Source organism: Mustela putorius, unplaced genomic scaffold (assembly GCF_011764305.1).
Source record: "Mustela putorius furo isolate JIRA1106 unplaced genomic scaffold, ASM1176430v1.1 tig00003899_pilon_pilon_pilon, whole genome shotgun sequence".
Taxonomy (NCBI): domain Eukaryota; kingdom Metazoa; phylum Chordata; class Mammalia; order Carnivora; family Mustelidae; genus Mustela; species Mustela putorius.
The window spans coordinates 17415473-17438487 of NW_025422048.1; the positions used below are offsets into that span (position 1 = coordinate 17415473).

General features: G+C 47.1%; 1 protein-coding gene across 1 annotated transcript in view; it reads left to right on the forward strand.

Annotated features, from left to right (window-relative positions):
- Positions 1 to 16156, forward strand: part of GPC4 (glypican 4) — a 105992-nt gene extending 89836 nt beyond the window's left edge. Inside the window, exons 4-9 of the mRNA XM_045068041.1 lie at positions 6769 to 6934; positions 11682 to 11812; positions 11953 to 12099; positions 12696 to 12832; positions 13458 to 13633; positions 13732 to 16156. Coding sequence (XP_044923976.1) covers positions 6769 to 6934; positions 11682 to 11812; positions 11953 to 12099; positions 12696 to 12832; positions 13458 to 13633; positions 13732 to 13934 — 960 coding nt within the window. The 3' untranslated portion in view covers positions 13935 to 16156. The remainder of the gene's footprint in view (positions 1 to 6768; positions 6935 to 11681; positions 11813 to 11952; positions 12100 to 12695; positions 12833 to 13457; positions 13634 to 13731) is intronic.
- Positions 16157 to 23015: the final 6859 nt, after the last annotated feature.

A 23015-nucleotide genomic window follows, 5' to 3' on the forward strand; every position in this document is an offset into this window, starting at 1 on the left:
AGAATGCACGAGTGGTTCCATGCACCATGAAAATGAATAGCTCCTGTGCCAAAGAGAGTTGCATTCTCATGGTTTCAATTAACACTGACATAATGGGACTATGTCTACTCCCCCACCCCAAACTCCAGGGGCTATAATTAGAAAGCAGTTCCTTACCATTGTGATGTCTAAGTGATTGTCCTGCCTCGAGAACAATTTCCATGCCCCACCACCACCCGCCCTTTGATCCCGTCTGTTCACAGTGCCCCAACACCTATAAGAGTACTACACAAGTTATTTTGCCATTTCCTGCATCATTATAAATGTACATTGTAATAAAGTTCTATCCAAAAAGCTTTTAAGAAGCTGGGTGTAGACACTTGTTCAACCCTGAGTATTTGTTTACACTCATAACCTTAAACAACCAGAAGAGGAAGGTGGGACTCTAACTGATAGTGCGGGAGGAAGTGGGGCTCGGGCGGGACCACGTGGAAAGGGTTAAGGGCTTGAGACAGCGTACTCTCAGGACCAAAATCTCTCTTTTTTAAAAAAAATTTTTTTAAGGGTTAATATAAGGATGCTTCTGTTTTATCTACAGCACATGGACAAATACTCCTGAATGGGCCCTGGTTTGTTCCACATATTTTGTTATGGCTTTAAAATTCTGTTATCAGGGCACTAGGAACAACTCATCTTTCTTTCTTTGTGTGTGTGCAGTGAATTCAAACTGGGAAGTTGTTGGGGCACAAGGGTGGCTCAGTCAGTTAAGCATCTGCCTTCGGCTCAGGTCAGGATCCCAGGGTCCTGAGATTGAGCCCTGCTTCGGGCTCCCTGTTCAGTGGGAAGCCTGCTTCTCCCTCTTCCTCTGCCTGCTCGCTTGCTCACTCTGTCTCTCTCTCAAATAAATAAATAAAATCTTAAAAAAAAAAAAAGGCCCTAGGAAGTTGTTGAATAAACTCATCACATCTCACAGCATGTTTGGGTCTCCTATCTTTTTTTTCCCCCATAATTTGGGGAAATATTTCCCCTTATTTTGATTGGGTGCTTATGTTACCAAGCAACAGAGAAAATCTAGGTCTTTTTTGTTTGGGGCGATTGGCTTTGCAGACCAAAAAAATGTTGCAGCAAATGTATGTAAGGGATTGGAATAAACTAAAAGGAAATGTGTTTTTAACTTGAGTGCAGTGTGTTGACTGCCATCACTGTGCAGTGTGGCTTAAGGCTCGTTCGGAATTACCAAAATGAAATCCAGGCTGCACGGAGAGGTCTTCTCCAGCAGTTTTCCTTTCCCAGGCCGCTTGCGGTAGTTTTTAATGTGGTGGTTAGAAAATGCAGGTTATTGAGTAGAAAGTCTCGATCTCTATTAAAAGTCTTTGCAGGGAAGGAGACTTTTCTGTAGAGTCTTTTTATAGCAAAAATGGTGTGCAGATGTCTACTGGGGGGCAGGAACGAGTGTCTCACAAAAGGGAAATGAGGATTCTAACCCCCGCTCCCCCCACACTCCTACTGACTTTTTTTAAACTGTGAAACATAGACAGCCTCCTAAAATCCCAAGGCACTTCAATGCTTAGAAAGACCTTGATCAGTCTTGCAGGATTTTAGAAGACTTGGAGATTGGCTGTTAATATCTTGTCATTATGGGTCAGTAACTTAGATAGATTTTGATTTGGGGACATAGAGAAGAAGTATTGAGTCCAGAGGATATCCTGTTTCTACTGTACTGTCCCCCCAAACTAAACAAGTCAGACCACCTCATTCTTACATAAATAATGTCAAACCCCTTTTCTTACATAACATCCCACTTTTTAGTAGAAATTAATCACCTCTACTGCATAACCCCCCAAGTCTTTCAAAATATTAAAACTTTGGTGAGATAGATGTACTGTTTGCTGGCATTTTTGTTTAAGTGAGCTCTTTTTTTCTCTCTCTGGGCAACAGTGTTTACTGGAGCTTTTGAATTCTCTGTGAGCAGGAGCCGGTGGGTGGTATATGTATGTATGTATGTATGTGTGTGTGTGTGTGTGTGTGTGTATATATATATATATATATATATATATATCCCCCCCATCCCTGTGGTAACTCGACCCATTGTGAAGATAGAGCATTGGCTGAGTAAGTCCTTGTTGTTCATTAAACAGTATGTCCTCTCATCCAAGGGGTCTAGTCAAGCACATCCGCCATGTGGGTGAATCCTAACTTGCCCTCCAACGTAAAAATGATTTCATTTGGTCACTAAATTTGAAAACCGCAAATTCTTGCCAGAAAACCATCCAGCCTCCTAGCTGAGCGTTCGCTGTGTGTGGTTCCCCTGTGCTAGGTCCGGGTCCCTACGGAGAAGGACCACGTTCCATGTGCTGCCCTCGAGTTTCTTTTCATTGTTCCTGAAATGCAGTTACTCAAGGAAGCCATTCCGATGCACATCAAGGAAGCCCAGGGCATGGGCTCTAGGACCAAAATGGCCACATTCAAATCTTGGCCCTGCCCTTGAAGATCTCCTGTGAGTCCCTTAATCTCTTTTGACCCCTGATTTCTCGTGTAAAATGAAATGATAATATGCCTCTCATATGATTATCGGGAGGCTTAAATGAGTTAATACACGAGTTAATACATGCAAACTTAAATGAGTTAATACATGCAAAGTACTTAGAAGAGAGCCTGGCACATAGTAAGTTTGTTTTAACTATTATATATCAATAACATCAATAAAAGCTCTCAGTAGACAGGCAATTCTGACGTAGAATATCCTTCTCTTTGGTTTTGACATGAAGATTCTTCATGATCGTGAAACCATAGAAGCAAAATAAACATTTTTTCCTGAGACCATGGATTCATTCTTTGTGTTAGTGGTTCAGAGGGGGAAGGGAGGAGTGTACAGTACAGTTTTGCCTCCTTTGTTTCTAAATGTCATTTAGAGAAATAACTACTCTGTAAGAGAGGTCTGAAACGTGTGCCTTTTAGCAAAGCACTCACAACCCCCCCCCCCCAATCCTACTGGCATTGGGGCTCAACAGAGGCTTCTAAACAGAAGGAAAACCTCAAATGTTAGTCAAGAGCTGTGGCGCAAAGGAATAATTATGTTGAACATTTTAAGCGGCATGTTGGGCCACAGAGCATCAATATATAACTGACGATTAAAAGGCGACCTTGGAGTATAGTTGCCCCTTGTGTTAATCCCCACGTGCAGGATCTACCACTTGGACTTGGGTCCCCACATAAATGTACTTTAGTAGGTTATTTAGGGACTCCAACAATTGATTTTGAGGCTTACGAGGGAGTGACATGTGAATGAACTTGAGTTTCTTTTTTTTTTTTTTTAATTTCTAATTTTTTAAGGGTTTGTATTTATTTGAGAGAGAGCTTGCAAACGAGTGAGAGGAGAGACAGAGGCAGAAGGAGAAGCAGAGTTCCCTCTGAGCAGGCAGCCTGACGTAGGGCTCCATCCCAGGACCCTGGGCTCATGAACTGAGCCAGCCAGGTGCCCCTGTACTTGAGTTTCTGTTCAAAATAAATAAAGCCCCAGAATGAAGCCCTTGAGGATTCAAAGATAAGCAACCATTTTGTTTCTCCAGTGGGTACTCCAGAGCCAAAAAGGAGAAGTGGTTCTTGGCATCCTGGGTTTGCCATCCTGAGCTTGGCTGGGTCCATGAGATTGGGGACCTAGACCTAAGGCCTGGGGGGTGGTCACATTATTGGTACATCTTGGGGGTGAACATCACAGGGGACCCCTGTTTCTTTCCATTTCCTGACTGTTAAAATCATTCTTCAGGGGTACCTGGGTGGCTCAGTCAGTTGAGCGGGGAGCCTGCTTCTCTCTTTCCCTCTGCCCCTCCCGCTCACTTATGCTTGCTCTCTCTTTCTCTCTAATGAAATTTAAAAAAAAAAACAAAAACCACGATGCTCCTCTGTGCCAGAGCCTCATTCCCACACAAGGATCTTGTTTCCCAATCTGAATAATGTGAAGTCATGGATAGTGCTGTAGGTAGTGGTCCTGAGGCCAAAGACTTGAGTCTGATTTTCTCCAGCTGGGTATTGTGCATGTCCTTGCCCATCGCTGTTTTCTTAAAACTTGCCCATCTCTCTTCTCAGTTCCAGCATTTAGTATTTCCATAACATGTTATAGCTGAGTTCTTCATGATCGTTTTTAGTAGTTAGACAACTGGTCACATGCAGAGCACGAGCCAGTACTTAGCCAGCGAACGAAGTGGAAACTGTCCGCCAAACCCAGTTTCATAATCTTCCTTTAATAAAACTCTACTGTGTCATTTTGTTTGGTCCGGGGCTTTAAACCTTGAGCAGACACCAACCTGTGCAGACCGGGCCTGCTGCAACACAGATTTGACTTAGAGTGGAACAAAGAATAAAGCGGACCATGAAGAGTTACGAAAAGAAAGCTGGTGGTGGGGAGGGGGGAGGGGCACATTTGTTGACTAAAACTACCACGATTTTAGATTTTTTGCTTATTTTCTACAGGCCCATACCATTTTGGAATGTGTTTGTGCTTTCGGGAGCAGGTTCCCCGCTCTAATACAGAGATTCCTGCTTGCTACCTAATCACAAGTACATTCCAGAATAATCCCCAACACGAGATAGGTGCTCAGTGACTAGTTGTTGACACTTGAGCTTTGTGAATGTTTCCGTAGTAGGGCATGGTTTCTGCTGAAGCAGAGTATCCAACAAATGCCACAGGTTCTTCTCCAGTCTCTCGTAGGCATTTACCCACTAACTCTTCACCTCTCTGAAATCCAGCCAGTTAGCGGTATGGTCAATGTGGAACTGAACCTTAGCAATGGAGGGGCAAACCAGTGTACCCAAGATGAGAGTTTCACAGCCTGTGCTGAAGAAGGCAGGGAAACGTGATCTGTCTGGGAAATGTGTGGCCTCGCTTTTCTCATCTCTTAAATGTGAGAGTCCTACGGTGTGACCTCTAAGGCCCCTCCCAACCCTGACTTCTGCGCTCCTGGGCTTTTCCAACCACCTCCTGCCTCCAGGCTTGTGTGCTCCTCTGTAAACTGAGGGGGTAGGACGGGCAGGTGTTGAAGTCCTAAGTATTGGTGACTATAAAAGAGTGAACTTTTGGTTATCCAGAAAATCTAGCCCTCCAGACTGGCCACCCCCCACCCCCCCCAGGGTATCAGGTAGCCAAGATTTCACTGCCCATTAAAGCACAATGAAAAGACTCATTTGGGCCTGGGTTCAAACTGCAGCGGCAAAATCCTCCTTCTTGGGAGGGGGTGTTGACTTTGACCTACACAATTAGCGCCTTGCTGTTGGAGGCTCCGGCCCCACCCGCTTCAGGCTGGCCTTCTGGTGGGGATAAGAGGCGGGCTGTGTGTGTCCATCAGATAGGAGCCAATGGTGTTCAGGTTTCCTCCTGACAGTTCTCATCCCTTGTTCCTGTTCCGAAGGGTAGTGTTGATAAGCAGTGTCTCAAGTCACACTCCACGGCAGGTGAAGTTCATCCCAGCATCTGTTCCCTGCCTGGTATCTGCTATCATAAGTTTGCTCAGGACCTTGGTGGGTACTGATAAGAGGGGAAGCAGAGGGTGGGGCGGAAAGAACAGGAGGGTGGGAACCCCCAGGGTAGCTGCCAGTGCGGGGCGGGATGGCTGGCCACCATCCTTCCTACGCACTGATGAAGATGCAGGGCAGGTGGCCTGCGCTCCTGTGTGCCTCAGTGTCCTTGGAGAGAAGCGGAAGAGGACAAGAAGCCTCTTTTCTCCGTGGAGGGTGGCCAGTACCACTTTTACCCTTGTGGCTTCCCTTCCTCATGAACTGTCCAATAGTATCTGTTTCTGCCTGGTCTTCGTGTGCCTTTCAGTTCTGGCCACGCACACAGTCCTTCCTGGGCAGCCAGCCCCAGGCACTTGGCCTTCTCCCTGGTGGTGGTGGTCTTCCTTCAGCTAACCAGTTAAACCTAACCCTTTCTCCCCAGTGTAACCAAAGTCTCCTCTCTTCCATTGAGCCTTGCCTGAGCACTCTGCTTTACTGTTCCCAAGCCTCAGAAGGGCTTCACCTCAGCCCAAGTGTAAGTGTATTCATGTTCTTTAAAAAAAAAAAAAAAAGATTTTATATATTTGACAGAGATCATAAGTAGGCAGAGAGGAAGTCGGGGGTGGGGGACAAACAGGCTCCCCACTGAGCAGAGAGCCCGACACAGGGCTCGATCCCAGGACCCTGAGATCATGACCTGAGCTGAAGGCAGAGGCTTAACCCACTGAGCCACCCAGGCACCCTGTATTCACGTTCTTGCCCGCAGAAGACCTTGAGTTTTGCCTTCAGCACAGCTACTGGTGTTGAAGGGATCATACACTAGGGACCCTGCTACACCTCGATGCTGGTGGGCTAAGTGCCCAAGGAAGACACTGGTGGTAGGGGCCACAGCAGGCCATGCACAGTGGGCAGGAGAAGGTCGTCTCTCCGCCTGTGTCTCCTGGCTGATCCTGGAACCGTGTGTGTACAAGGACTTGAGGACTTCAGAACAATTGAGCCACATAAAATGAGCGAGAGTGAGCGTGAGTGAGAGAGCGGATGGAGGGAGCATGGGCGTCTCCGGGGTGTGAAGTGAGTGTCCCTGGGTTATTAAGGGTCAAGTGGTGTTCTTCCCTCTCTCCCCACCCACCTTCTTCCCAGCATACCCTTTCCTTCTCTCTAATCTGCCTCTTACAAGTAACAGGCCAGGCCTGCTCGGTGTTATCCATCCCAGCTCATTCTAAGTCGAATTCATGGCCAAACCTTCAAAGTCATCTGTTACTGCTGCCTCACCACTGTATTTGTCTTCCCCCAAACTAGGTCAATCCCACAGCCCAGTGTACCCAGGCCTTGCTCAAGATGACCTACTGCTCCCACTGCCAGGGGCTCGTGAGTGTCAAGCCGTGTTACAACTACTGCTCCAACATCATGAGAGGCTGCCTGGCCAACCAAGGCGATCTTGATTTTGAATGGAACAATTTCATAGGTGAGTGAGGGGGAGGGAGTTGTGTCGCCAGAGAGAGCTCAGCTTCCAGGCACGGGGAATATTGTAATTATTGTCCATGAAAGTTCTTCTGTGCCTTATTTATGGGATGCCAGGGTTCTACGTGTACTTGGAGTTTGCACCATTCTACAGGTAAGTGTTCCCTTGAACTGATGGTGCTGGTATGGAAGACTTCAGACCTAGCAAATACCAAGGTATCAGAAAGAGAATGTGACTTTTTGGCATTTCCTCCCCAAAAGGTCTGTTTTAGTTACTCATCATAGGTTTGTGTCACTGTAAATGCTAGAGTATGGTCGTTACTGACTGAACGTTGAAATCACCTGTCACCCTGGGACCGAACCTTCTATATAGTGGCCCAATGCCCGTTGGATGTTTGAACCAAGTGAAACCTGACTGGGAGGGAATCTAGGGGTTCTCTTTCTCCAGAGGATTTCACAGTAACGCGAGCGCTCTAGGCAGCTCAGACAGCAGTGTAATCCAAGAGGATTCATCAGCACCAGTGGGAAAGGACAATTGAAGGATTGTTTACAGGGTCTGGCCGTCGAGTTTGTTGATGTGCCCTTAACGCACAGCTTAGTCCTGAAAGCTGCATGATGGGCATGGGGGCTCCTGGTCCTCTGTGCTAGTGGCGCTGTACACGCGCGTGTGCACACACACGCACACACACACCTAAACGGCTCACGAAACAGACTCGGCTCTTCCTCCAGCGCCCAGTCACGTTTGAGTAATTGCAGAACATAAGTGGCTTTAGAAGCACCTGTTTTTCACTTCCTTGTTCACGTCATGGGAACGTGTGTGCAATTTGTTGTCACCTTTCGGACACGGGATTGGACTCGGGAGAGAAGGCTTCTTACTTTTTAGTCTACATGAGAGCTAATTACTATATTAACTCTGTTTGCAAATGCATCAATAAATTGGCTCCAACAGATTCTTGAGAACACTGACGGGGTGGGGTGTGAGGGGGGCGGAGAGAGAGACATATGACTGTTAAGCACTTCAACACAATTGTAGCCTAAATAGCTCTAAGTGAGAAGACCTGTGAAAGGGTAGCCAGAGGGGGCGCCTGGGTGGCTCAGTGGGTTAAAGCCTCTGCCTTCGGCTCCGGTCATGATCCCAGGGTCCTGGGATTGAGCCCCACATCAGGCTCTCTGCTTGGCAGGGAGCCTGCTTCCTTCTTTCTCTGCCTGCCTCTCTGCCTACTTGTGATCTCTCTCTCTGTCAAATAAATAAAATCTTAAAAAAAAAAAAAGGGTAGCCAGAGGCAGCAGAAGCTCTTGCATGGATGGCCCATCGTGCCCAGAAGGAAGCCATGGGAGAAATTGTGGCTTTAAAATTGTTCCCTCCCTCCCCCCACCCCCAACCCCGGGAAATAAAAGCTCATGGCATTTCCAGATTGGAAGTTGATGTTTCAATTGTCAATTTTTCAATCCTACCCTCACCGCCCCCCCCAACCCAGATGCCACATTTGAAGTTCCCTTCTGCTAAATTCATTTTTGTAAATATTGGTTCGCCTTTTAACTTTATAGCATCTAATGTGCTCGTTCTCCAGGAAAAGGAGGAGAATTCGCCATACAAACAGTGCAGAGCGACAGCCCCCGAGTCTTGCCAACCTTTCTACGGACTGGTCACGAGACTGGTCACGAGTGAGGGGCAGAGGGCCGTGTTCCTTGCACTGTTCTCTTGTTCCAACGTGTCTGGCAGAAACTGTAACTCATTGTATTAAAATATAAATTCTCTCATGCTCATTTTCCCAAAGAGTTTGCAGATCCACGTCAAATCAAAAGTGCACTGTGGCTCGCTTAATTAATGTTCTCAAGCAAGGAGGAGTGAGTTGCGGTGGTTGTTCTTGTTGAGAGTTTTAAAAAAAACTACGTTTGTTCTCTTTCAAGAAACAGAATTAAACCCGAGTGGAAATTGATAGGATTTCTGAATCCATTTTCCTCAGTTCTTTGAAATGATCCTCCTTGGAGGGATGGGGTATATAATTGTATCTAAACTTAATTTTTAATGGGTATTTTATTCTTTCTGTCCCATAAGCTGATCTCACAGGCCAGGGGTAACAGACATTGTTAATCCCCAGTGCTTTTTTATGAATTTTCACCAGGGTTTAATTTGCTCTGTGGTTGTAGAATTCAGTCCCAATTTACATGCCTCTGCTCTAAGTTCTTTTTTTTTTTTTTTTCCCTTCGCAAAGAATTTTTCTTTCCCCTTTAAACGACTGCAGTTAACGAATGGTGATGGGCGCTTTTTCCCCAACTTCTTTAAAATCAGATCTTGGGGTTAAGTCGGGAAACTGCCTTTTGTTTTCCCAGTGGGTCGTGAGCCTGAAGATGGGGGTTTGTGAGTCCTGGCGGCACAGCGCGAAAGGATTCAGTTTGCCTGGTGTGAAGGGGATTCTCTGTGGACGGGTGGGGATGACCTCCTGCCCATAGCCTGAGCGCCAAAAGCCTGTGGCTGGACCAGGCCCCCGAAGAGACAGGCTCAGTTTTCTGCCTTTCCCTCTCTTGAGTTGCTACCAGCCTTGATCCAGATGGATCCAAACAGTGGGAACACCCCAGACTCGGTTTTGTAAGAGGCTGGCTCAGAAGGTCAACATCGCAATACTCCTCACCGCCACCACCGGGATGAAGTCCGTTTCCAGACGAGCTTAAATGCTGCTCCGTTGCACCTTGCTTTCCGTCATGTACTGTGGTTTGCCTTAACCTTCACCTGACGCCTAGCCAGCCTGACTCATGTCGCACATTGTGGCCTGCAGGACTTCCATGCTGGGATGTTGGGGTGTCAGGGCTGCTGGCAGGAGGCAGGGGCCGGTCAGATATCCTGGAAATAAGAGACCTTTAGCCTGGACTCACCATCTTCGGCTCTCCCTCAGGGCTTCTGATCGGGGCTGGCCACTTGTAGGGAAGGGCTGCACTGAAAGCTAAGCGGGACTCTCCCCCCCCCCCCCCGCCCAGGCATGGAGGGGCCACTCACTCTCTGCATTCCTCAGCCGCCCTGTGCAGGACGCCATGGCACCGGCCCCAACAAAGGCCCGGCTTCCCTCCATTCCCAGAGTTGACAAAGACGCCAAACAGCCAGAAGAATCGGGTTTATGTTTCCTTTCAGTCTTTCACAAACACATTAGTGATCCGCCTTTCCTCACCAGTAGGGGAATGAGTAGTTCCAAAATGCACTGGATCCCCCACCCTTGCTTAAACCTCTGCATTTTGGATGTTGATTATCTGTCTATTCATAATATTTTTATTTGGAGCAAGCGACTTCCTCTACAAAGAATGTGCTTTCTGGACGTGGCAGTCCTTGACGCTTTGACAAGCGATGCTCGACTTGTTTACAAGTCTCCCTTTGCTAGCCCATCAGAAGCAATTTCCCCTCTGGTACGATGCTGTGTTCATGCCGGCAGCCTTTACTAAGAGGTAGGAAGCGTTCCTTTATTGGTGCTTACCACAATGCAGTCTGAAACTTCATTTGTGACTGCTTTTCAAAAAAAGTGCATTTCAGGGAAATCTGTTAGAGAAATGACCCCTATGCCTTCGGCTGTTGTGTTGGGTCTGTTTTAGGTGGAAGGTGAAGGTTGGACAGGCTGCTGCCCAAAGTCCTTTACACCAGAAAGCTGAGGTAGAAGATGATGGTGGCCTGCAGTCTTCTCTGAGAAGGGCATAGAGGCTTCTGGAAACTAGCCTTCCTTGCTGGGAGCTATCCTCGGCCTACCTGAAGACTGTGGATAACGTGGGCCTAAAGAGCCTTCCCTCCCAGGCCTTAAGCACCAGAGTTAAAAGGAGAGCGGACAAGTGGAAAAGTTCAGTGCTTGTCCAGAGTGAAGCACCCTTTTCCTCATTTCCAGTTTCCTCGAATTTTGACCAGGAAATATCAGCCAACAGTACTAAGCCTCAATATCCCCACGAACATGTACGGCAGAAAAACAAGTACCGCGTATTTTGTTTAAGAGATTCAACGTGTACTAAAACATTCTAGACTCCTCCAGAAGGCCAAGGTGACTCTCAGAGTCATCCACGAAGACTCACACTGGGCTTTTTGCGGACTGTGTCTTCTGTTGTCACCTCACCCAAATGAAAAGAGGCACACGTTTTGCTTTAAATCGAGGCCCTTGTGTTTGAAATGGGAAGTTTATCTTAATACAAAATTGGATCTTTCAAATTTTCATTATTTGAAAAGTCATTAGAATTTCTCGGAACACTGTCATTTGTACTTTCCAACTGTGCGCTCAAGGAGCTGAAAGGGTTTCATTTAAAAAATGAAAGAAAGCAAATGATATGCCAGGATTTTAACGGATTTATGTTTCTGAGTCTTGTAAATGGAACCTAAATGAAAAGATCCCAGGAAGTCACTGGCAGAAGTGGCATGTTGTTGTGCCCCCGGCCGCAGGTTTGTCTGCGGGAGCTAGTGCAGAGCCTCACAGCGACAGCCAGCGACACACACAGGGAATGAATAATCAGTGTAATAGAATGTTCCCAATTGGGTTTCCTCTCTGGAATAAAGCATCCACCTGGCCATTTCACCCTTTAGAGAGCTAGTGATACACGGTGACTAGATGCAGCTTGGTGTTCATAGAAACGGATGTAAAAACCCGAGTTGATCAGGACACGTGCGTTCTCCCCTAACCCCCCCCCCCCGAAACAAAGACGGGGTGAGATAAGCAGACTGATGACCCACAGCCGAACTCACGGTTTACTTTTTGTGCTGTATTGTTTTTCCCCAAATGTCCTGTTAGATGCGATGCTGATGGTGGCAGAGAGGCTCGAGGGTCCTTTCAACATCGAATCGGTCATGGATCCCATCGACGTGAAGATTTCCGACGCTATAATGAATATGCAGGAGAACAGTGTGCAAGTGTCTCAGAAGGTAACGAAGGCAGGATAACTGGCAAGGAGAGGCAGAGCCTTCCCCGCCAACCCCTCTTCACAGCCTCCCCTCACCCCCCCGACCCCACCCCAGGCTTGGGACGCACCTTCCGTAATGTGACCATGTTTGCTTTGATGCAGGTTTTCCAGGGATGTGGGCCCCCCAAACCCCTCCCGGCCGGCCGGACCTCCCGTTCCATCTCCGAGGGGGCTTTCAGCGCTCGCTTCAGACCGTATCACCCCGAGGAACGCCCGACCACGGCGGCTGGCACGAGTTTAGACCGACTGGTGAGCACTTTGGCGCAGGAACGGGCGTGTTTAATGACAACCAAAAGCACTTGCTCCAAATGCAGTTTTAGTTGGACGTCTGTCAACTGCGGGTCTTTCAGGTGAAACTTTCCAAGCAGATTGCATGTGGATGTCCATAAATCTGCCTCTCATTTTCTGGCTCATGAAATCCGTACGTTGTTAGGAAACGCAGCGCATCTACTGTGCCCGTTAGAGGGAGGCACAGAGCGATGGGACGCCTCCTCGTTCTCAAGAAGCCCCTGGCGCAGCGGGAGAAGCAGGCATCCCCTGAGAAAGTCTCCTCATCCCGCGGGGCCTGGAGGCTGGCGGGCCTCAGACGGTAGCTGCGAGGAAGAGGGAGAGTGGACAGTGGGTCTGCGCCGCTCCCTCGAGGCCTGCATTCCAACCATTAGTTCACTGGAGTGGGTTTGTTCTTCCTGTGTAAATTTGATCTGCGTTTTTCTCTTGTGACTCGAGTTGAAAAGGAATTGCCTAGCACTCTGGAGCTACTTTAGAGATGATCAAAAGACACATGTGTAGGCTGTTGCGTGTTTTTACAGAGGTCTCTTTCCCTCCCCCTCCCCCTCCCCCATGAGGTTACTGATGTCAAGGAGAAGCTGAAACAGGCCAAGAAGTTCTGGTCCTCTCTGCCCAGCAACGTTTGCAGCGATGAAAGGATGGCCGCCGGCCACGGCGACGAGGACGACTGCTGGAACGGGCGAGGCAAGAGCAGGTCAGCGCGGGCAGTGGGGTGGCGGTCTCCCTGCACGGTAGCCTCGCAGGCCTTTCGCACGGGGGCCACTCAGTTGTCACTCGAGGGAGGCATCATGAAGTACGTGACAGTGGGTAGCAATTGCATGGTTGGCTTCTAAATGTTGTAAGAACAGGCTTTGCTCTGCAAGCCTTGGGAAGGCACCCGGCTGTTTGCGGAGAGTCCTGGGCCAGAGGTCTGAGATGGTGGCTCTGGTCCAGCACGAGAACTGCAACTCAGGGTTCTGGTAGCATCATCTTTCCAGGGTTTTAATGCCTATGATTCTCAGCCCCCCGGCCTGGCCTCTTAAAGCTCCAGTTCCGCCAAAGGCCTCATTCTCTTCGTGGGTGATGTCTTATGTAGCCACCCCTCCATACCCAGTAACTCTCCTAAGTCCCCACTGTATCGGCCCTTGACTCTGACCCACCAACGTCCGTTAAAAGGAGTAGCTTTCCAAAAGGTCCCCGTCAAAGTGGAGAAACAAGAAATGGGACAACTTTCCCCTGAATTGCACTCAGTGGGGATACTAGAATCAAGGCAGAATTGTCTGATCTTCGGCGACTTTGAGCTTTACTGATCATCTTAACGGGGTCATTTTCCATTTCAGATACTTGTTCGCGGTGACGGGAAATGGCTTAGCCAACCAGGGCAGTAATCCGGAGGTCCAGGTGGACACCAGCAAACCAGACATACTGATCCTTCGCCAGATCATGGCTCTTCGGGTTATGACCAGTAAAATGAAGAACGCTTACAATGGGAACGATGTGGACTTCTTTGATATCAGTAAGCACCTGTGGTTTGAAACTTAAACCTCGTTCTCGTCCACCATGTGATGAGAACAAGTGGAATGAAATGCATGTTCCTTTTTTTTTTTTAACTAGGTGATGAGAGCAGTGGAGAGGGAAGTGGAAGTGGTTGTGAGTATCAGCAGTGCCCTTCGGAGTTTGAGTACAACGCAACCGACCACTCCGGGAAGAGCGCCATCGATAAGGCCAGCGGCACTGGCGGCCTTGCCAGGGCCCAGCCCTACCTTCTCGCTGTCTTCTGCAGCTTGCTCCTGGTCATGCAGAGAGAGTGGAGATAATTCTGAATCGTAGAGAAAAAGTTCTCTTCAAAAAGTTAAAAAGGCACCGGTTATCACTTTTATACCATCCTAGTGACTTTGCTTTTTAAATGAATGGACAACGATGTACAGTTTTTACTATGTGGCCACTGGTTTAAAAAATGCCGACTTTGTGTTTTCATTCAGTTTTGTGGGGAAAAGGGACTTGTATGTATAAAGGCGGTTCCTGCTCTCCCAGAATCATGTTAAACGTGGCTAACAGTGTAGGTACAGAACTGTAGTGAGTTGTGCATTTGTGATTTTATCACTCTTGTTTGTTTGTTTGTTTGTTTTCTTTTTGTTTGTGGGGTTTTTTTTTTTCCTCCTTCAATTATGATCTCACCTTGTTTCTTACAAGAAAACCAGGGTCCTTTCTTGGCATGTAACATGTACGTATTTCTGAAATATTAAATAGCTGTACAGAAGCAGGTTTATTTATCATGTTATCTTATTAAAAGAAAAAGCCCAACAAGCAGTAAAATGTCCATTTATCCCTGTTGATGGGTTGCCTTCTCTGGAGAGGAGTGGATATGATTTTTTTTTTTATTATTATTACGTTAGGACAGAGTGTGAAGGCACAAGGGGGCTTCGGAGCCGCTTGGTAGGTTGGATTCAGGCTTCAATGCAAGAAGGCTCTACTTCCCCGATAGTCGGGGACTGGAAGACACTGCAGACCATACTCGTCTTGGTTGAACTGAATTACATAGACTAAGATCACAGGTCCGTTTCTCGAACCCGCTTATACTTAGAGCAGAACCCACTTAGAAGAAGATTCCTTTTCAGTTCACTCTCCCTAGGAATATAGAAGGCGTTCCAGATGTCTGAGTTCTCACACGTTCACACGTAGTTTAGGGGGTGGGTTTTTGTCTTTTTGTGTCTTATCCAAGCAACTTAGCAAGCCGCTGTGTGCTGGTCTTCATGTCCACACTGACCTGCTTTGATTTCCTATCCCGAAGGCAGAAATAAGTGACCAAGAAACTCATTTGGTCCCCCTTGTTTCACCCACCGTGTAGAATAGGGAACTCTCTGAGGGCCGGCCAGAACCGGGGTACAGTCTGGGCGCCCCAAACAGCTGTCAGCACTCCTCCAGCAAACTTCTCGTCTGTGCACTTGCGTCTGGTTTTGGATCCCTGTTTTTGTAAAACAAGGTTTCTAAAGTGTCCTACTTGAGTTGGCTCCCCCTGGCCCATCTGATCAGAACGGCAAAGGGCTTGCTGTGGGTCACGGCCATGTGCTACTACCCTGTCAGCCAAGAAGTCCGCTTGGGGCCGTCTGGGGGTCCAGGCTTTTTTCACGTGTTGTCGTTGTTGGCAGGCGGACGGGAGGGACTACCGAGCCCAGAAGACAATAGCTTAGTGGTGACCCTTAGCCACGATTCTGGGGGTGGCATGGGGATCTGGCAAAGGCAAAGGCCAGAGCTGTTGGCCCAGGCCAAAGACAACCCCGTTCCTTGTATCCTTACCAAATGACAGCTTATAAAACCATGAGAGTGGAACAGCTCCCTTGAAAAAGGAGTTCCCAGAAAGTCTTCAAAGAGGGAAGATCCTGCAAGTCTCTTCCTGTGTTAGGCAGCCAGATCTCTGACGCCACAGAAGCTAACACCCACGGAGGGGTGGTTTGTGTTCCTGTTGAATCTTCGGTTGTTAGACTAATTCTCTATTTTTATATTGAAACATAATTACTTGATAGCTCAGGGTCTACATTTCATTCAGCTTTTCACACCAAATTCTTCAAGAATGGTCAACATGGAATATTGGGGGCTGTTGTAAACAGAGGCTTAATTTTATTAGAAGTATGCAGTTATTTATTAAAGCATGATGTTAATAAAATAGGCATATTCTGGCTGGTGTGTATAAGTGTTTTTTTTTTTTTTTAAATCACAGAAGACCTAAAATTGAAAAGGTGCTCCATTTATGTATGAGGAAAAATGAATTGTAAATAGCTAAGCTGCCTTGTGAGAACTTGGAAAATGTGCTGATACTTAGTAACTACCTCAGTTGTGAGGAATTTCCTTTTTAGCTTAGACTGCTATTACTTTGACTTGGTAGAAATGAATCTGGTCTCTAAAATGTGGCTCAAAGAGTTATCCCCGTAGACCTTGTGAGTTGTTTTTAATTTAAAACCTTGAACTCTGCCCAGCTGTTTGCTTTCAGTCAACTTCTCTACACCAATAACATTTTCCGAATTAAATATTCTTGAAGGTTCTTCTGGACTCTCACTGATTTGTTTTCTTTCTTTGCATTTTTTCCTGTTACCCTTTTATTATTTAAATTGTCTCTTGCTTTTGAACTTGAACTATGAAATAAACAAATCATAGATTTTTCCATTCAGATCTGACTGGATAACTCTTGCACCCTGTCCCACCCCTGCCCCGTAAGAAAGAATAAACGCAAGCTGAATATTCTAAAATCTTAAGAGTTCAGAGTATGAGGTAGAATAAAAGCTTTGTTGGTAGACCTGCCTTTTCCAAAGTCTCTGTTAATAGCATGTGACTTTGTGTTTTACAAAGTCATTTGGAAATTATTTTTTCTTTCCAACACTTTACCACCCTGTACCTCAAGAAAAAAACATTTTTAACGACTCTCAGATTTACATTTTATTTCAAAAACAGTCCGTAATTAGCACCTATTATTTGATAAAAGACAAAAAGTACAAAGAATTGACGTGCAGTTAAAAACTTTCGTCCCTGCATGTTCGAAACCTAACAGTTTACGTGAAGATTTTGTCGTTTGTGATTCTAGAACGGACTTAAAAATAGATGTGGATGATGATGTGCAAAATTCTGCTTGCCCCTTGGTGTCTGCAGAATGCACCCACTTGCAGAGCTAAAGTGTGGGAAGTCAGTGACCGGACCTGTGCACATGCGCAACTACCAAATACAACTTTCTTCACTGAAATTAAGGAACAAGGGCCGAAAACTATTTTTTTCAACTTCAAACCTAGTGGGGAAAATACACCTGTGCATTCTGGGATACACTTTATTGCACAAGTTCAATTTCTACTTTTAATCTCCTAGTTATTTTCTTCTGGAAGTCTTTACAGAAGTGCAAAATCCCTGAAAGATAACCTGTGGTAATCTAGGAATTCCAGCCCATCAGTAAGGCCAATCCACGTAGTATTTACTTGTCTAATTTTGCTTTCCATTAGGTAATGTTATGACAGGGTTTAAAAACCAAAATCTACATAAAGATATAGAGGGAAAGTTTTCCTCCTGTTCCCACATCCAACCTGTCCAGTTACCCCACACTCTGAGCTTACTAGTTGATGTGTGTGTATGTATGTATATATGGAAAATTTGGAAGAAAGCATATATGTATGTATATGTATATGCCTATATATATCTCCCAAAGTTTCCTTAAACATACACAAGCAAATATGGAGATTTTCCCCTGTTTTCTAGGTCAGTTACATTATTGAGGGATTCCTAAAGATGCGGAGTCCCATTTTAAAGACCTGGCTGCTCAGTGGTACCCCATTTGGGGTTTTTCTTTACTTTGGCCCAGGAATCGAGGTGATTTGTTTTCAAGAACAAACCTTGAACTGAAGGACTCCCTTTAGAAAAACATAGTCCAGTCTATGGCCCTACCACCCTGAACGTGCCTGATCTCTGATTTCGGAAGCTAAGCAGGGTTGTGCCTGGTTAGTACTTGGATGGGAGAATAATGTAGTCCTTTTGTTTTTTTTAAAGGTTTATTTTAGAGAGTGAGAGCACATAGTGGGAGGGGCAGAGGGAGAGGGAGAGAATTTCAAGCAGACTCCACACCCAGCGTGGAGCCTGGTGCCAGGCTGGATATCAGGACCTTGATCATGATGTGAGGCGAAACCGAGAGTCAGATGCTTAACCCACTATACCACCCAGGTGCCCCCAGGGTAATGTTCTCTTAATGTTTCCTCAAGCCCAGAGGCCTTGAAGCCACAGCCTCGTCATGCAGGCTGGAGATGAGAATATTAAGGAAATGCATATGTAGATCTATAAAGGAGCTGTCTGATGGCCAAGGAGCCACTAGAATATGCAAATAATTGTCAAAGTTCTGTCATCACATTAGATTGAATCTTTATTCATCAGTGTTTGGAGACACTTTAGTCAGTAAAATCTAGGGGAATCCACTTCTCAGCACGAGTGTCTACATGTGGCGTTAGATGCACATTTTACTTTTGACTTTCCCTGGAATCCTGGGCAAAGGCACAGGGCTGTTGAAAAGCAAAAAGGTTTTCATGCGTCGGTCCTGCCAGGTAAAAGCTGATGGGAGTTGACCGATCTGGTTAAAGAATAAAGAGAACGCGTATTTGATGCCCACGGTGCTTTTCAAAGGGGTTTTAAGGTATTGTTTTCAGGTGTCTGGGGAAGTTTTTGCAGGAACTGTGTTACTGTGTTTCTTACACGAGGCAGAGCTGGGAGTGTGTGTGTGTGTGTGTGTGTGTGTGTGTGTGCGTGCGCGCGCGCGCACGTGCGCATGCGCGTGCATACCCCTACATAGCTATATCCAGGTTTGTGTCTTTTCAAACACTTAATCCCAGGCAAACCTTACCCTTTCACTTAAGGGCTGCCTTCCCCCTGCTGTCAGTGGTGTGTGCTTGGGGAATGCAGACTAATTTTAATAATAGCCTAAGGGAAACATAATTAGGAAGGTAAGCCTCCTGCCAAGAACAAACTACACACACGCACATATAAAATGCATTCCAGATAGAATTGCTTCGGTTTACTACAGCCTGGGCCTTGCTTTTTTGTACCAACATTGATAACCCGAAGCTCAATGTAACCCACTGTTCTCGGGGACTCCCCACACAGGGCAGTTGGGGCCGGGTCAACCACAAAGGAAGAATGCCGGTTGGTGGGTAATCTTCTGGACAGTGGCTTTGGGCTCAACCCGTTCGCTGCACTTGCCTTTCTAGGTCTTGAGGGCCCCTGCCCCTCATTTCGCTTTTAAAATGTAATGAAAAACTTGTTTCAGTTCTGAATAATTTGCAACAAGCTCTAGCCGCAGCAACAGAAAGTTATTTAAATGTATTTACTGTAAAAAAAAAAAAAAAAAAAAGTTCTTGTTTATTCACGGTGAAGCAGGATGAACCCGGGTGAAGGCCACTAAGGCCAGGCCACATCCATGGTCACCAGTAGAAGTCGCTCCATTTTGCCCCCGAGTATAAGGACTCAAAGACATTACGTAACTTTCCCAAGGGTGACCTACAGGTAAGAAATGTGAGAATCAGATTTGAAACCAAGGTTGGCTGGCCACCAGAGACTCTTTTCTTTTCTTTTCTTTTTTTCCCAAATACCACTTTTTCTTCCATTACCCTCTTCCCCTTACTCTGCTGTCACAGTCCTCAGGAAGGGACAGGCCTGTTGGGCATGCTGTAGTAAGCACTGTCCTGGACGTGCAGAAGGCCAAGTTAAAGGTCATGGCAAACTCTGGCTAACCAGTTGACCTGAGTCCAGGTGAAGGAGTCAAGTGCTACCTGGAGACGAAGCTTCCTTTTCTTTTGTCTTCTTTATTTGATTTTTTAATTTTGAAAATTTGTTATTTTTTTAATTTTTAGAGACAAACCTGGTCCAAAAGGTTTTCTAATTGCACATGGTGACTCTTTGCTTGGTGAACGTGAAAGCAAGAAGAGCTCCGTTGATAGTGCATAGGGACCACGTGGCCTTTATGCTAGTTCTGAAAGAACAGGCCTGAAGTGACCCTGTTCATCCTCTGCAGGAAAGCCTCCCGTGACCTTGTGTGGCAGGGCTCTGCAGCTGCCCGGGCAGCTGCATTGTTGGGAAGGGGCCCTTCACTGAACACTTAAGCAAACACTATCTGTTCAGAAAAATACAACGGTTTACATATGGTAAATTCATACCTGCTTAATCAGCTGGAACTTAGCGAGGGGGTAAATACATCTTTGAGATGAATGGCCCCCGGTGAGTATAATCTGGGTTTCTTAAAGAACCCTCAACAGGATTTCACTTTAAAAGTTATGTGTCAGTCAGAAAGTGGACACAGAGAACCAAGATCGCAGGCAGTGTCGCAATACGTGTGTTTCTTCAGGACTGGTCTCAGCGCATATTAGAAAAGACCATGTCCAAAGCCAAAACCTGTGCTGGAGGGACAAGAGAATTCGACTCGCCATTTCCCACCCAGAGAGGGAAGCTGGAGGCTTTTGTTGGTTGTCCTTTGAACGCCTGTACTGGCGTTCCCATCAGGGAGTATGTGCTGAAAACAACTGGACAGGTGCTGACCTAGAGGTGCTCACACTCTAGCGTTTGACCTCAACCTTGATCCAAGGTCCAGAAAGAAACCTGGAAGCCAAGGAGGGACCGTGGACTCAGCCTCCGGATGAAAGCCAAGGGACGTCTCACTCGTCTGCAACCATGTTATGTGTACCTAGGGAATCGAGTAGTGACTTACGAAATCAGTTCAACACAGGTGCTGAAGGCTGGTGGTGATGAACTGATGGCAAACAAAGTCCCTGGATTCCAGAGGTGGGTCTGGGTGGTTGTGGGTGAAGCAGGCAGCCCCTGAGGTGGCCATCAGAGATGGTGTTACTCTTCTCCAACCTGCCCCTTGGGCCATTGACCCACATGTTCAGGGCTGGATGGGCCCTTATGTGCCGCACATTGTCCAAGTTCCTAAAAAGGAACTTGGAGAACTATAATTTATGTCCAAAAATTCGAAAGGTCCCTAATCTGTTGAAACACGCTCCACAGAAGAAATTATCAGAAGAGGCCAGCCCTTGGTTAGCAGAGATCACTAATGGCAGTCCCTCTGGCTCTGGGTGTGTGTGGGGGTTGCCGAAACCACATGGGATCTGAGGCAGTAATAGGATTTATTCATTTATTTAGAAATGTACAATTATTAAAACATTTTTTAAAATTCCGGTATCGGTCATGTCCAGTGTCATAGGAATTTCAGGCATGAGATAGAGAGATTCAGTGGCTCTATATACCACTCAGTGCTCATCACGATAAGTGTCCCCTTGGCAGTAATGTCATTTATGACACATCTGGCTTTGGTCTCTGTGTGGGAGGACAAGTGAGGATCTAAGAGGGGTCCTCACTCTCAGGAAGCCCGTCATTCCACCAGGGACATGAGGGTCACCCAGGAAACATGCCAGTGAATACAGAAGTTCTTGGCTGCCCTGCTGATCAAGGGAGAACAGCATACAGTGTGGGGGACAAGGTGACTTTGGGGGGGCAGGGCTCTAGCTGGACTTGAAGCGGGGAGAGGGAATGATCCTGGGAGTTCCTTGTGCGCAGGGTCCATCATTGGTTCTTAGTACACTTTGGATGCTACAGGTTGCTCTGGAATTGAAGGGCCAAGGGCAGACAGGTGGTCTGAGGACGGTGGTGGGCTAGATGTGGCTTGACAAGGGGTGGGAAAATGAGGTGTCTAAAGAATGAAGGTAAAAGGGTACCCGTCTGGCTCAGTCAGTAGAGCATGCGACTCTTGACTCAGAGTTGTGAGTTCGAGCCCCACAATGGGTGTAGAGATGACTTTTTAAAAAAAAAAAAAAAAAGTAAAAATAAAGAATGGAGGGGTGACTGCATGGCTCAGTGGATGATGCGTCCACCTTCAGCCCAGGTCATGGTCCTGGGATTGAGCCCAGCTCAACTCCCTGCTCAAGTCTTCTCCCTCTCCCTCTGCGCTCCCCCTCCCTCCTGCTAGGGCATGTCCTCTTTATCTCAGATAAAGAAATAAAATCTTTTTTTTTAAAGAATGGAGGTAAAGGTTTGTTAGTGCAGGTCCAGAGAAGAAGAATAGGGTCAGAGTCTGAAGTCCTCAAAAGCCAGGCAAGGTAATTTAAAATTCAAGTGGGCACCATCTAATGGAAATTCTTGCTTAGGTCTTGACATGCTGCCCAGGGTGTATAAAGATAAACTAAGACACCTGTGGCATGGATCCCATGGCGTTGACCTTGGGCTTGACAGTGCTCAGCACTCTACTGTCCTGAAGGGGCTCAGCTCCCCTCACACCCCATAAGCTCTGCCCCCCGATCATCCCGATTAGGAGCTTTATGGTAAAAACAATCCGGTTCCACACGGTGGGTACTTTCTGGACGTCCAGGCTCACAATGCAATCAGACATATTACAAGTGGTCCCCCTGGCCTCCCGCCCCATCACACCCTTGGACTGCAGCCAGCCACTTGGCTGTGTTATCTCCATTTCTTCAAGCACCGCTTCCAGCTCACCCGCAGAGCCCCAACCCCACAGGCATCCCACACTTGCCAGGCATCTTAGGCCACTCTCTTCGGCTCTGGCCTCTTGGTTCTGGAGAGAAACAGAGAGAAGCATCTCTGGACTCTGGTTCCCCAGACACCATCCTGCAGAGACTTGGGATTTCAGGGAAGAAGGGAAACTTCCTTCAGCATCAGACAGCTAGCCCGCAGGATGAATGGATCAAATATGTACCAGATTAAAGAGGGGCTTCTCTGATGAGGGGGTCAAAGGGGCAAGTCCTCGACGGCTTATGTCACGTTCCCCCTGGGGTGGCCTGGATCACAGCTGGAAAACTACAAAGGAGCTGCTTGACTTCTTTTTTTGGGTTTTTCTCTGAAATGAGGTCTCTCCATGCTCTGGCTATGGCACAGGATGGTCACGAGGAACCATTAGAAAGATGCACGTGACGGGGCTTTGGGGGCTGGAAAATACCATGGAGTTCCAAGGAGGAAAGTGCCTTTCTGAGGGCCTAGGGTGCCGGGAGCAGCTCCATGACCGGGTTGGGCACACGAGGCTCCATGACCACTCAGGTCCCTACATGAGGGATGACTGTATTTCTGAGGACGGGCTGCTGAACCCCACCTCAGGCCATGGGCACAGGTTGGAGCCTGGGCAGGAAGGAGCTCCTGCTGAGGACTCGGAGATGGACTGTGGCTCCATCGGCACTCTCGGCGCCCCCTCTGGGGGCTGCACACCACATGCATTTGGAAGGGGGCTGCCCCGTCTACCCGCCTTGCCAAGTGATAGCAGGAAGGCTGCGTTTAGATCAAAGCCTTATGGGTTTTCTACAAAATAAGCAGATGGAAGTGTCAAGCCTGGTTCTTCCCCACAAGAGAAAATTCTGAGTCTCTAATAACAACTTGTTATT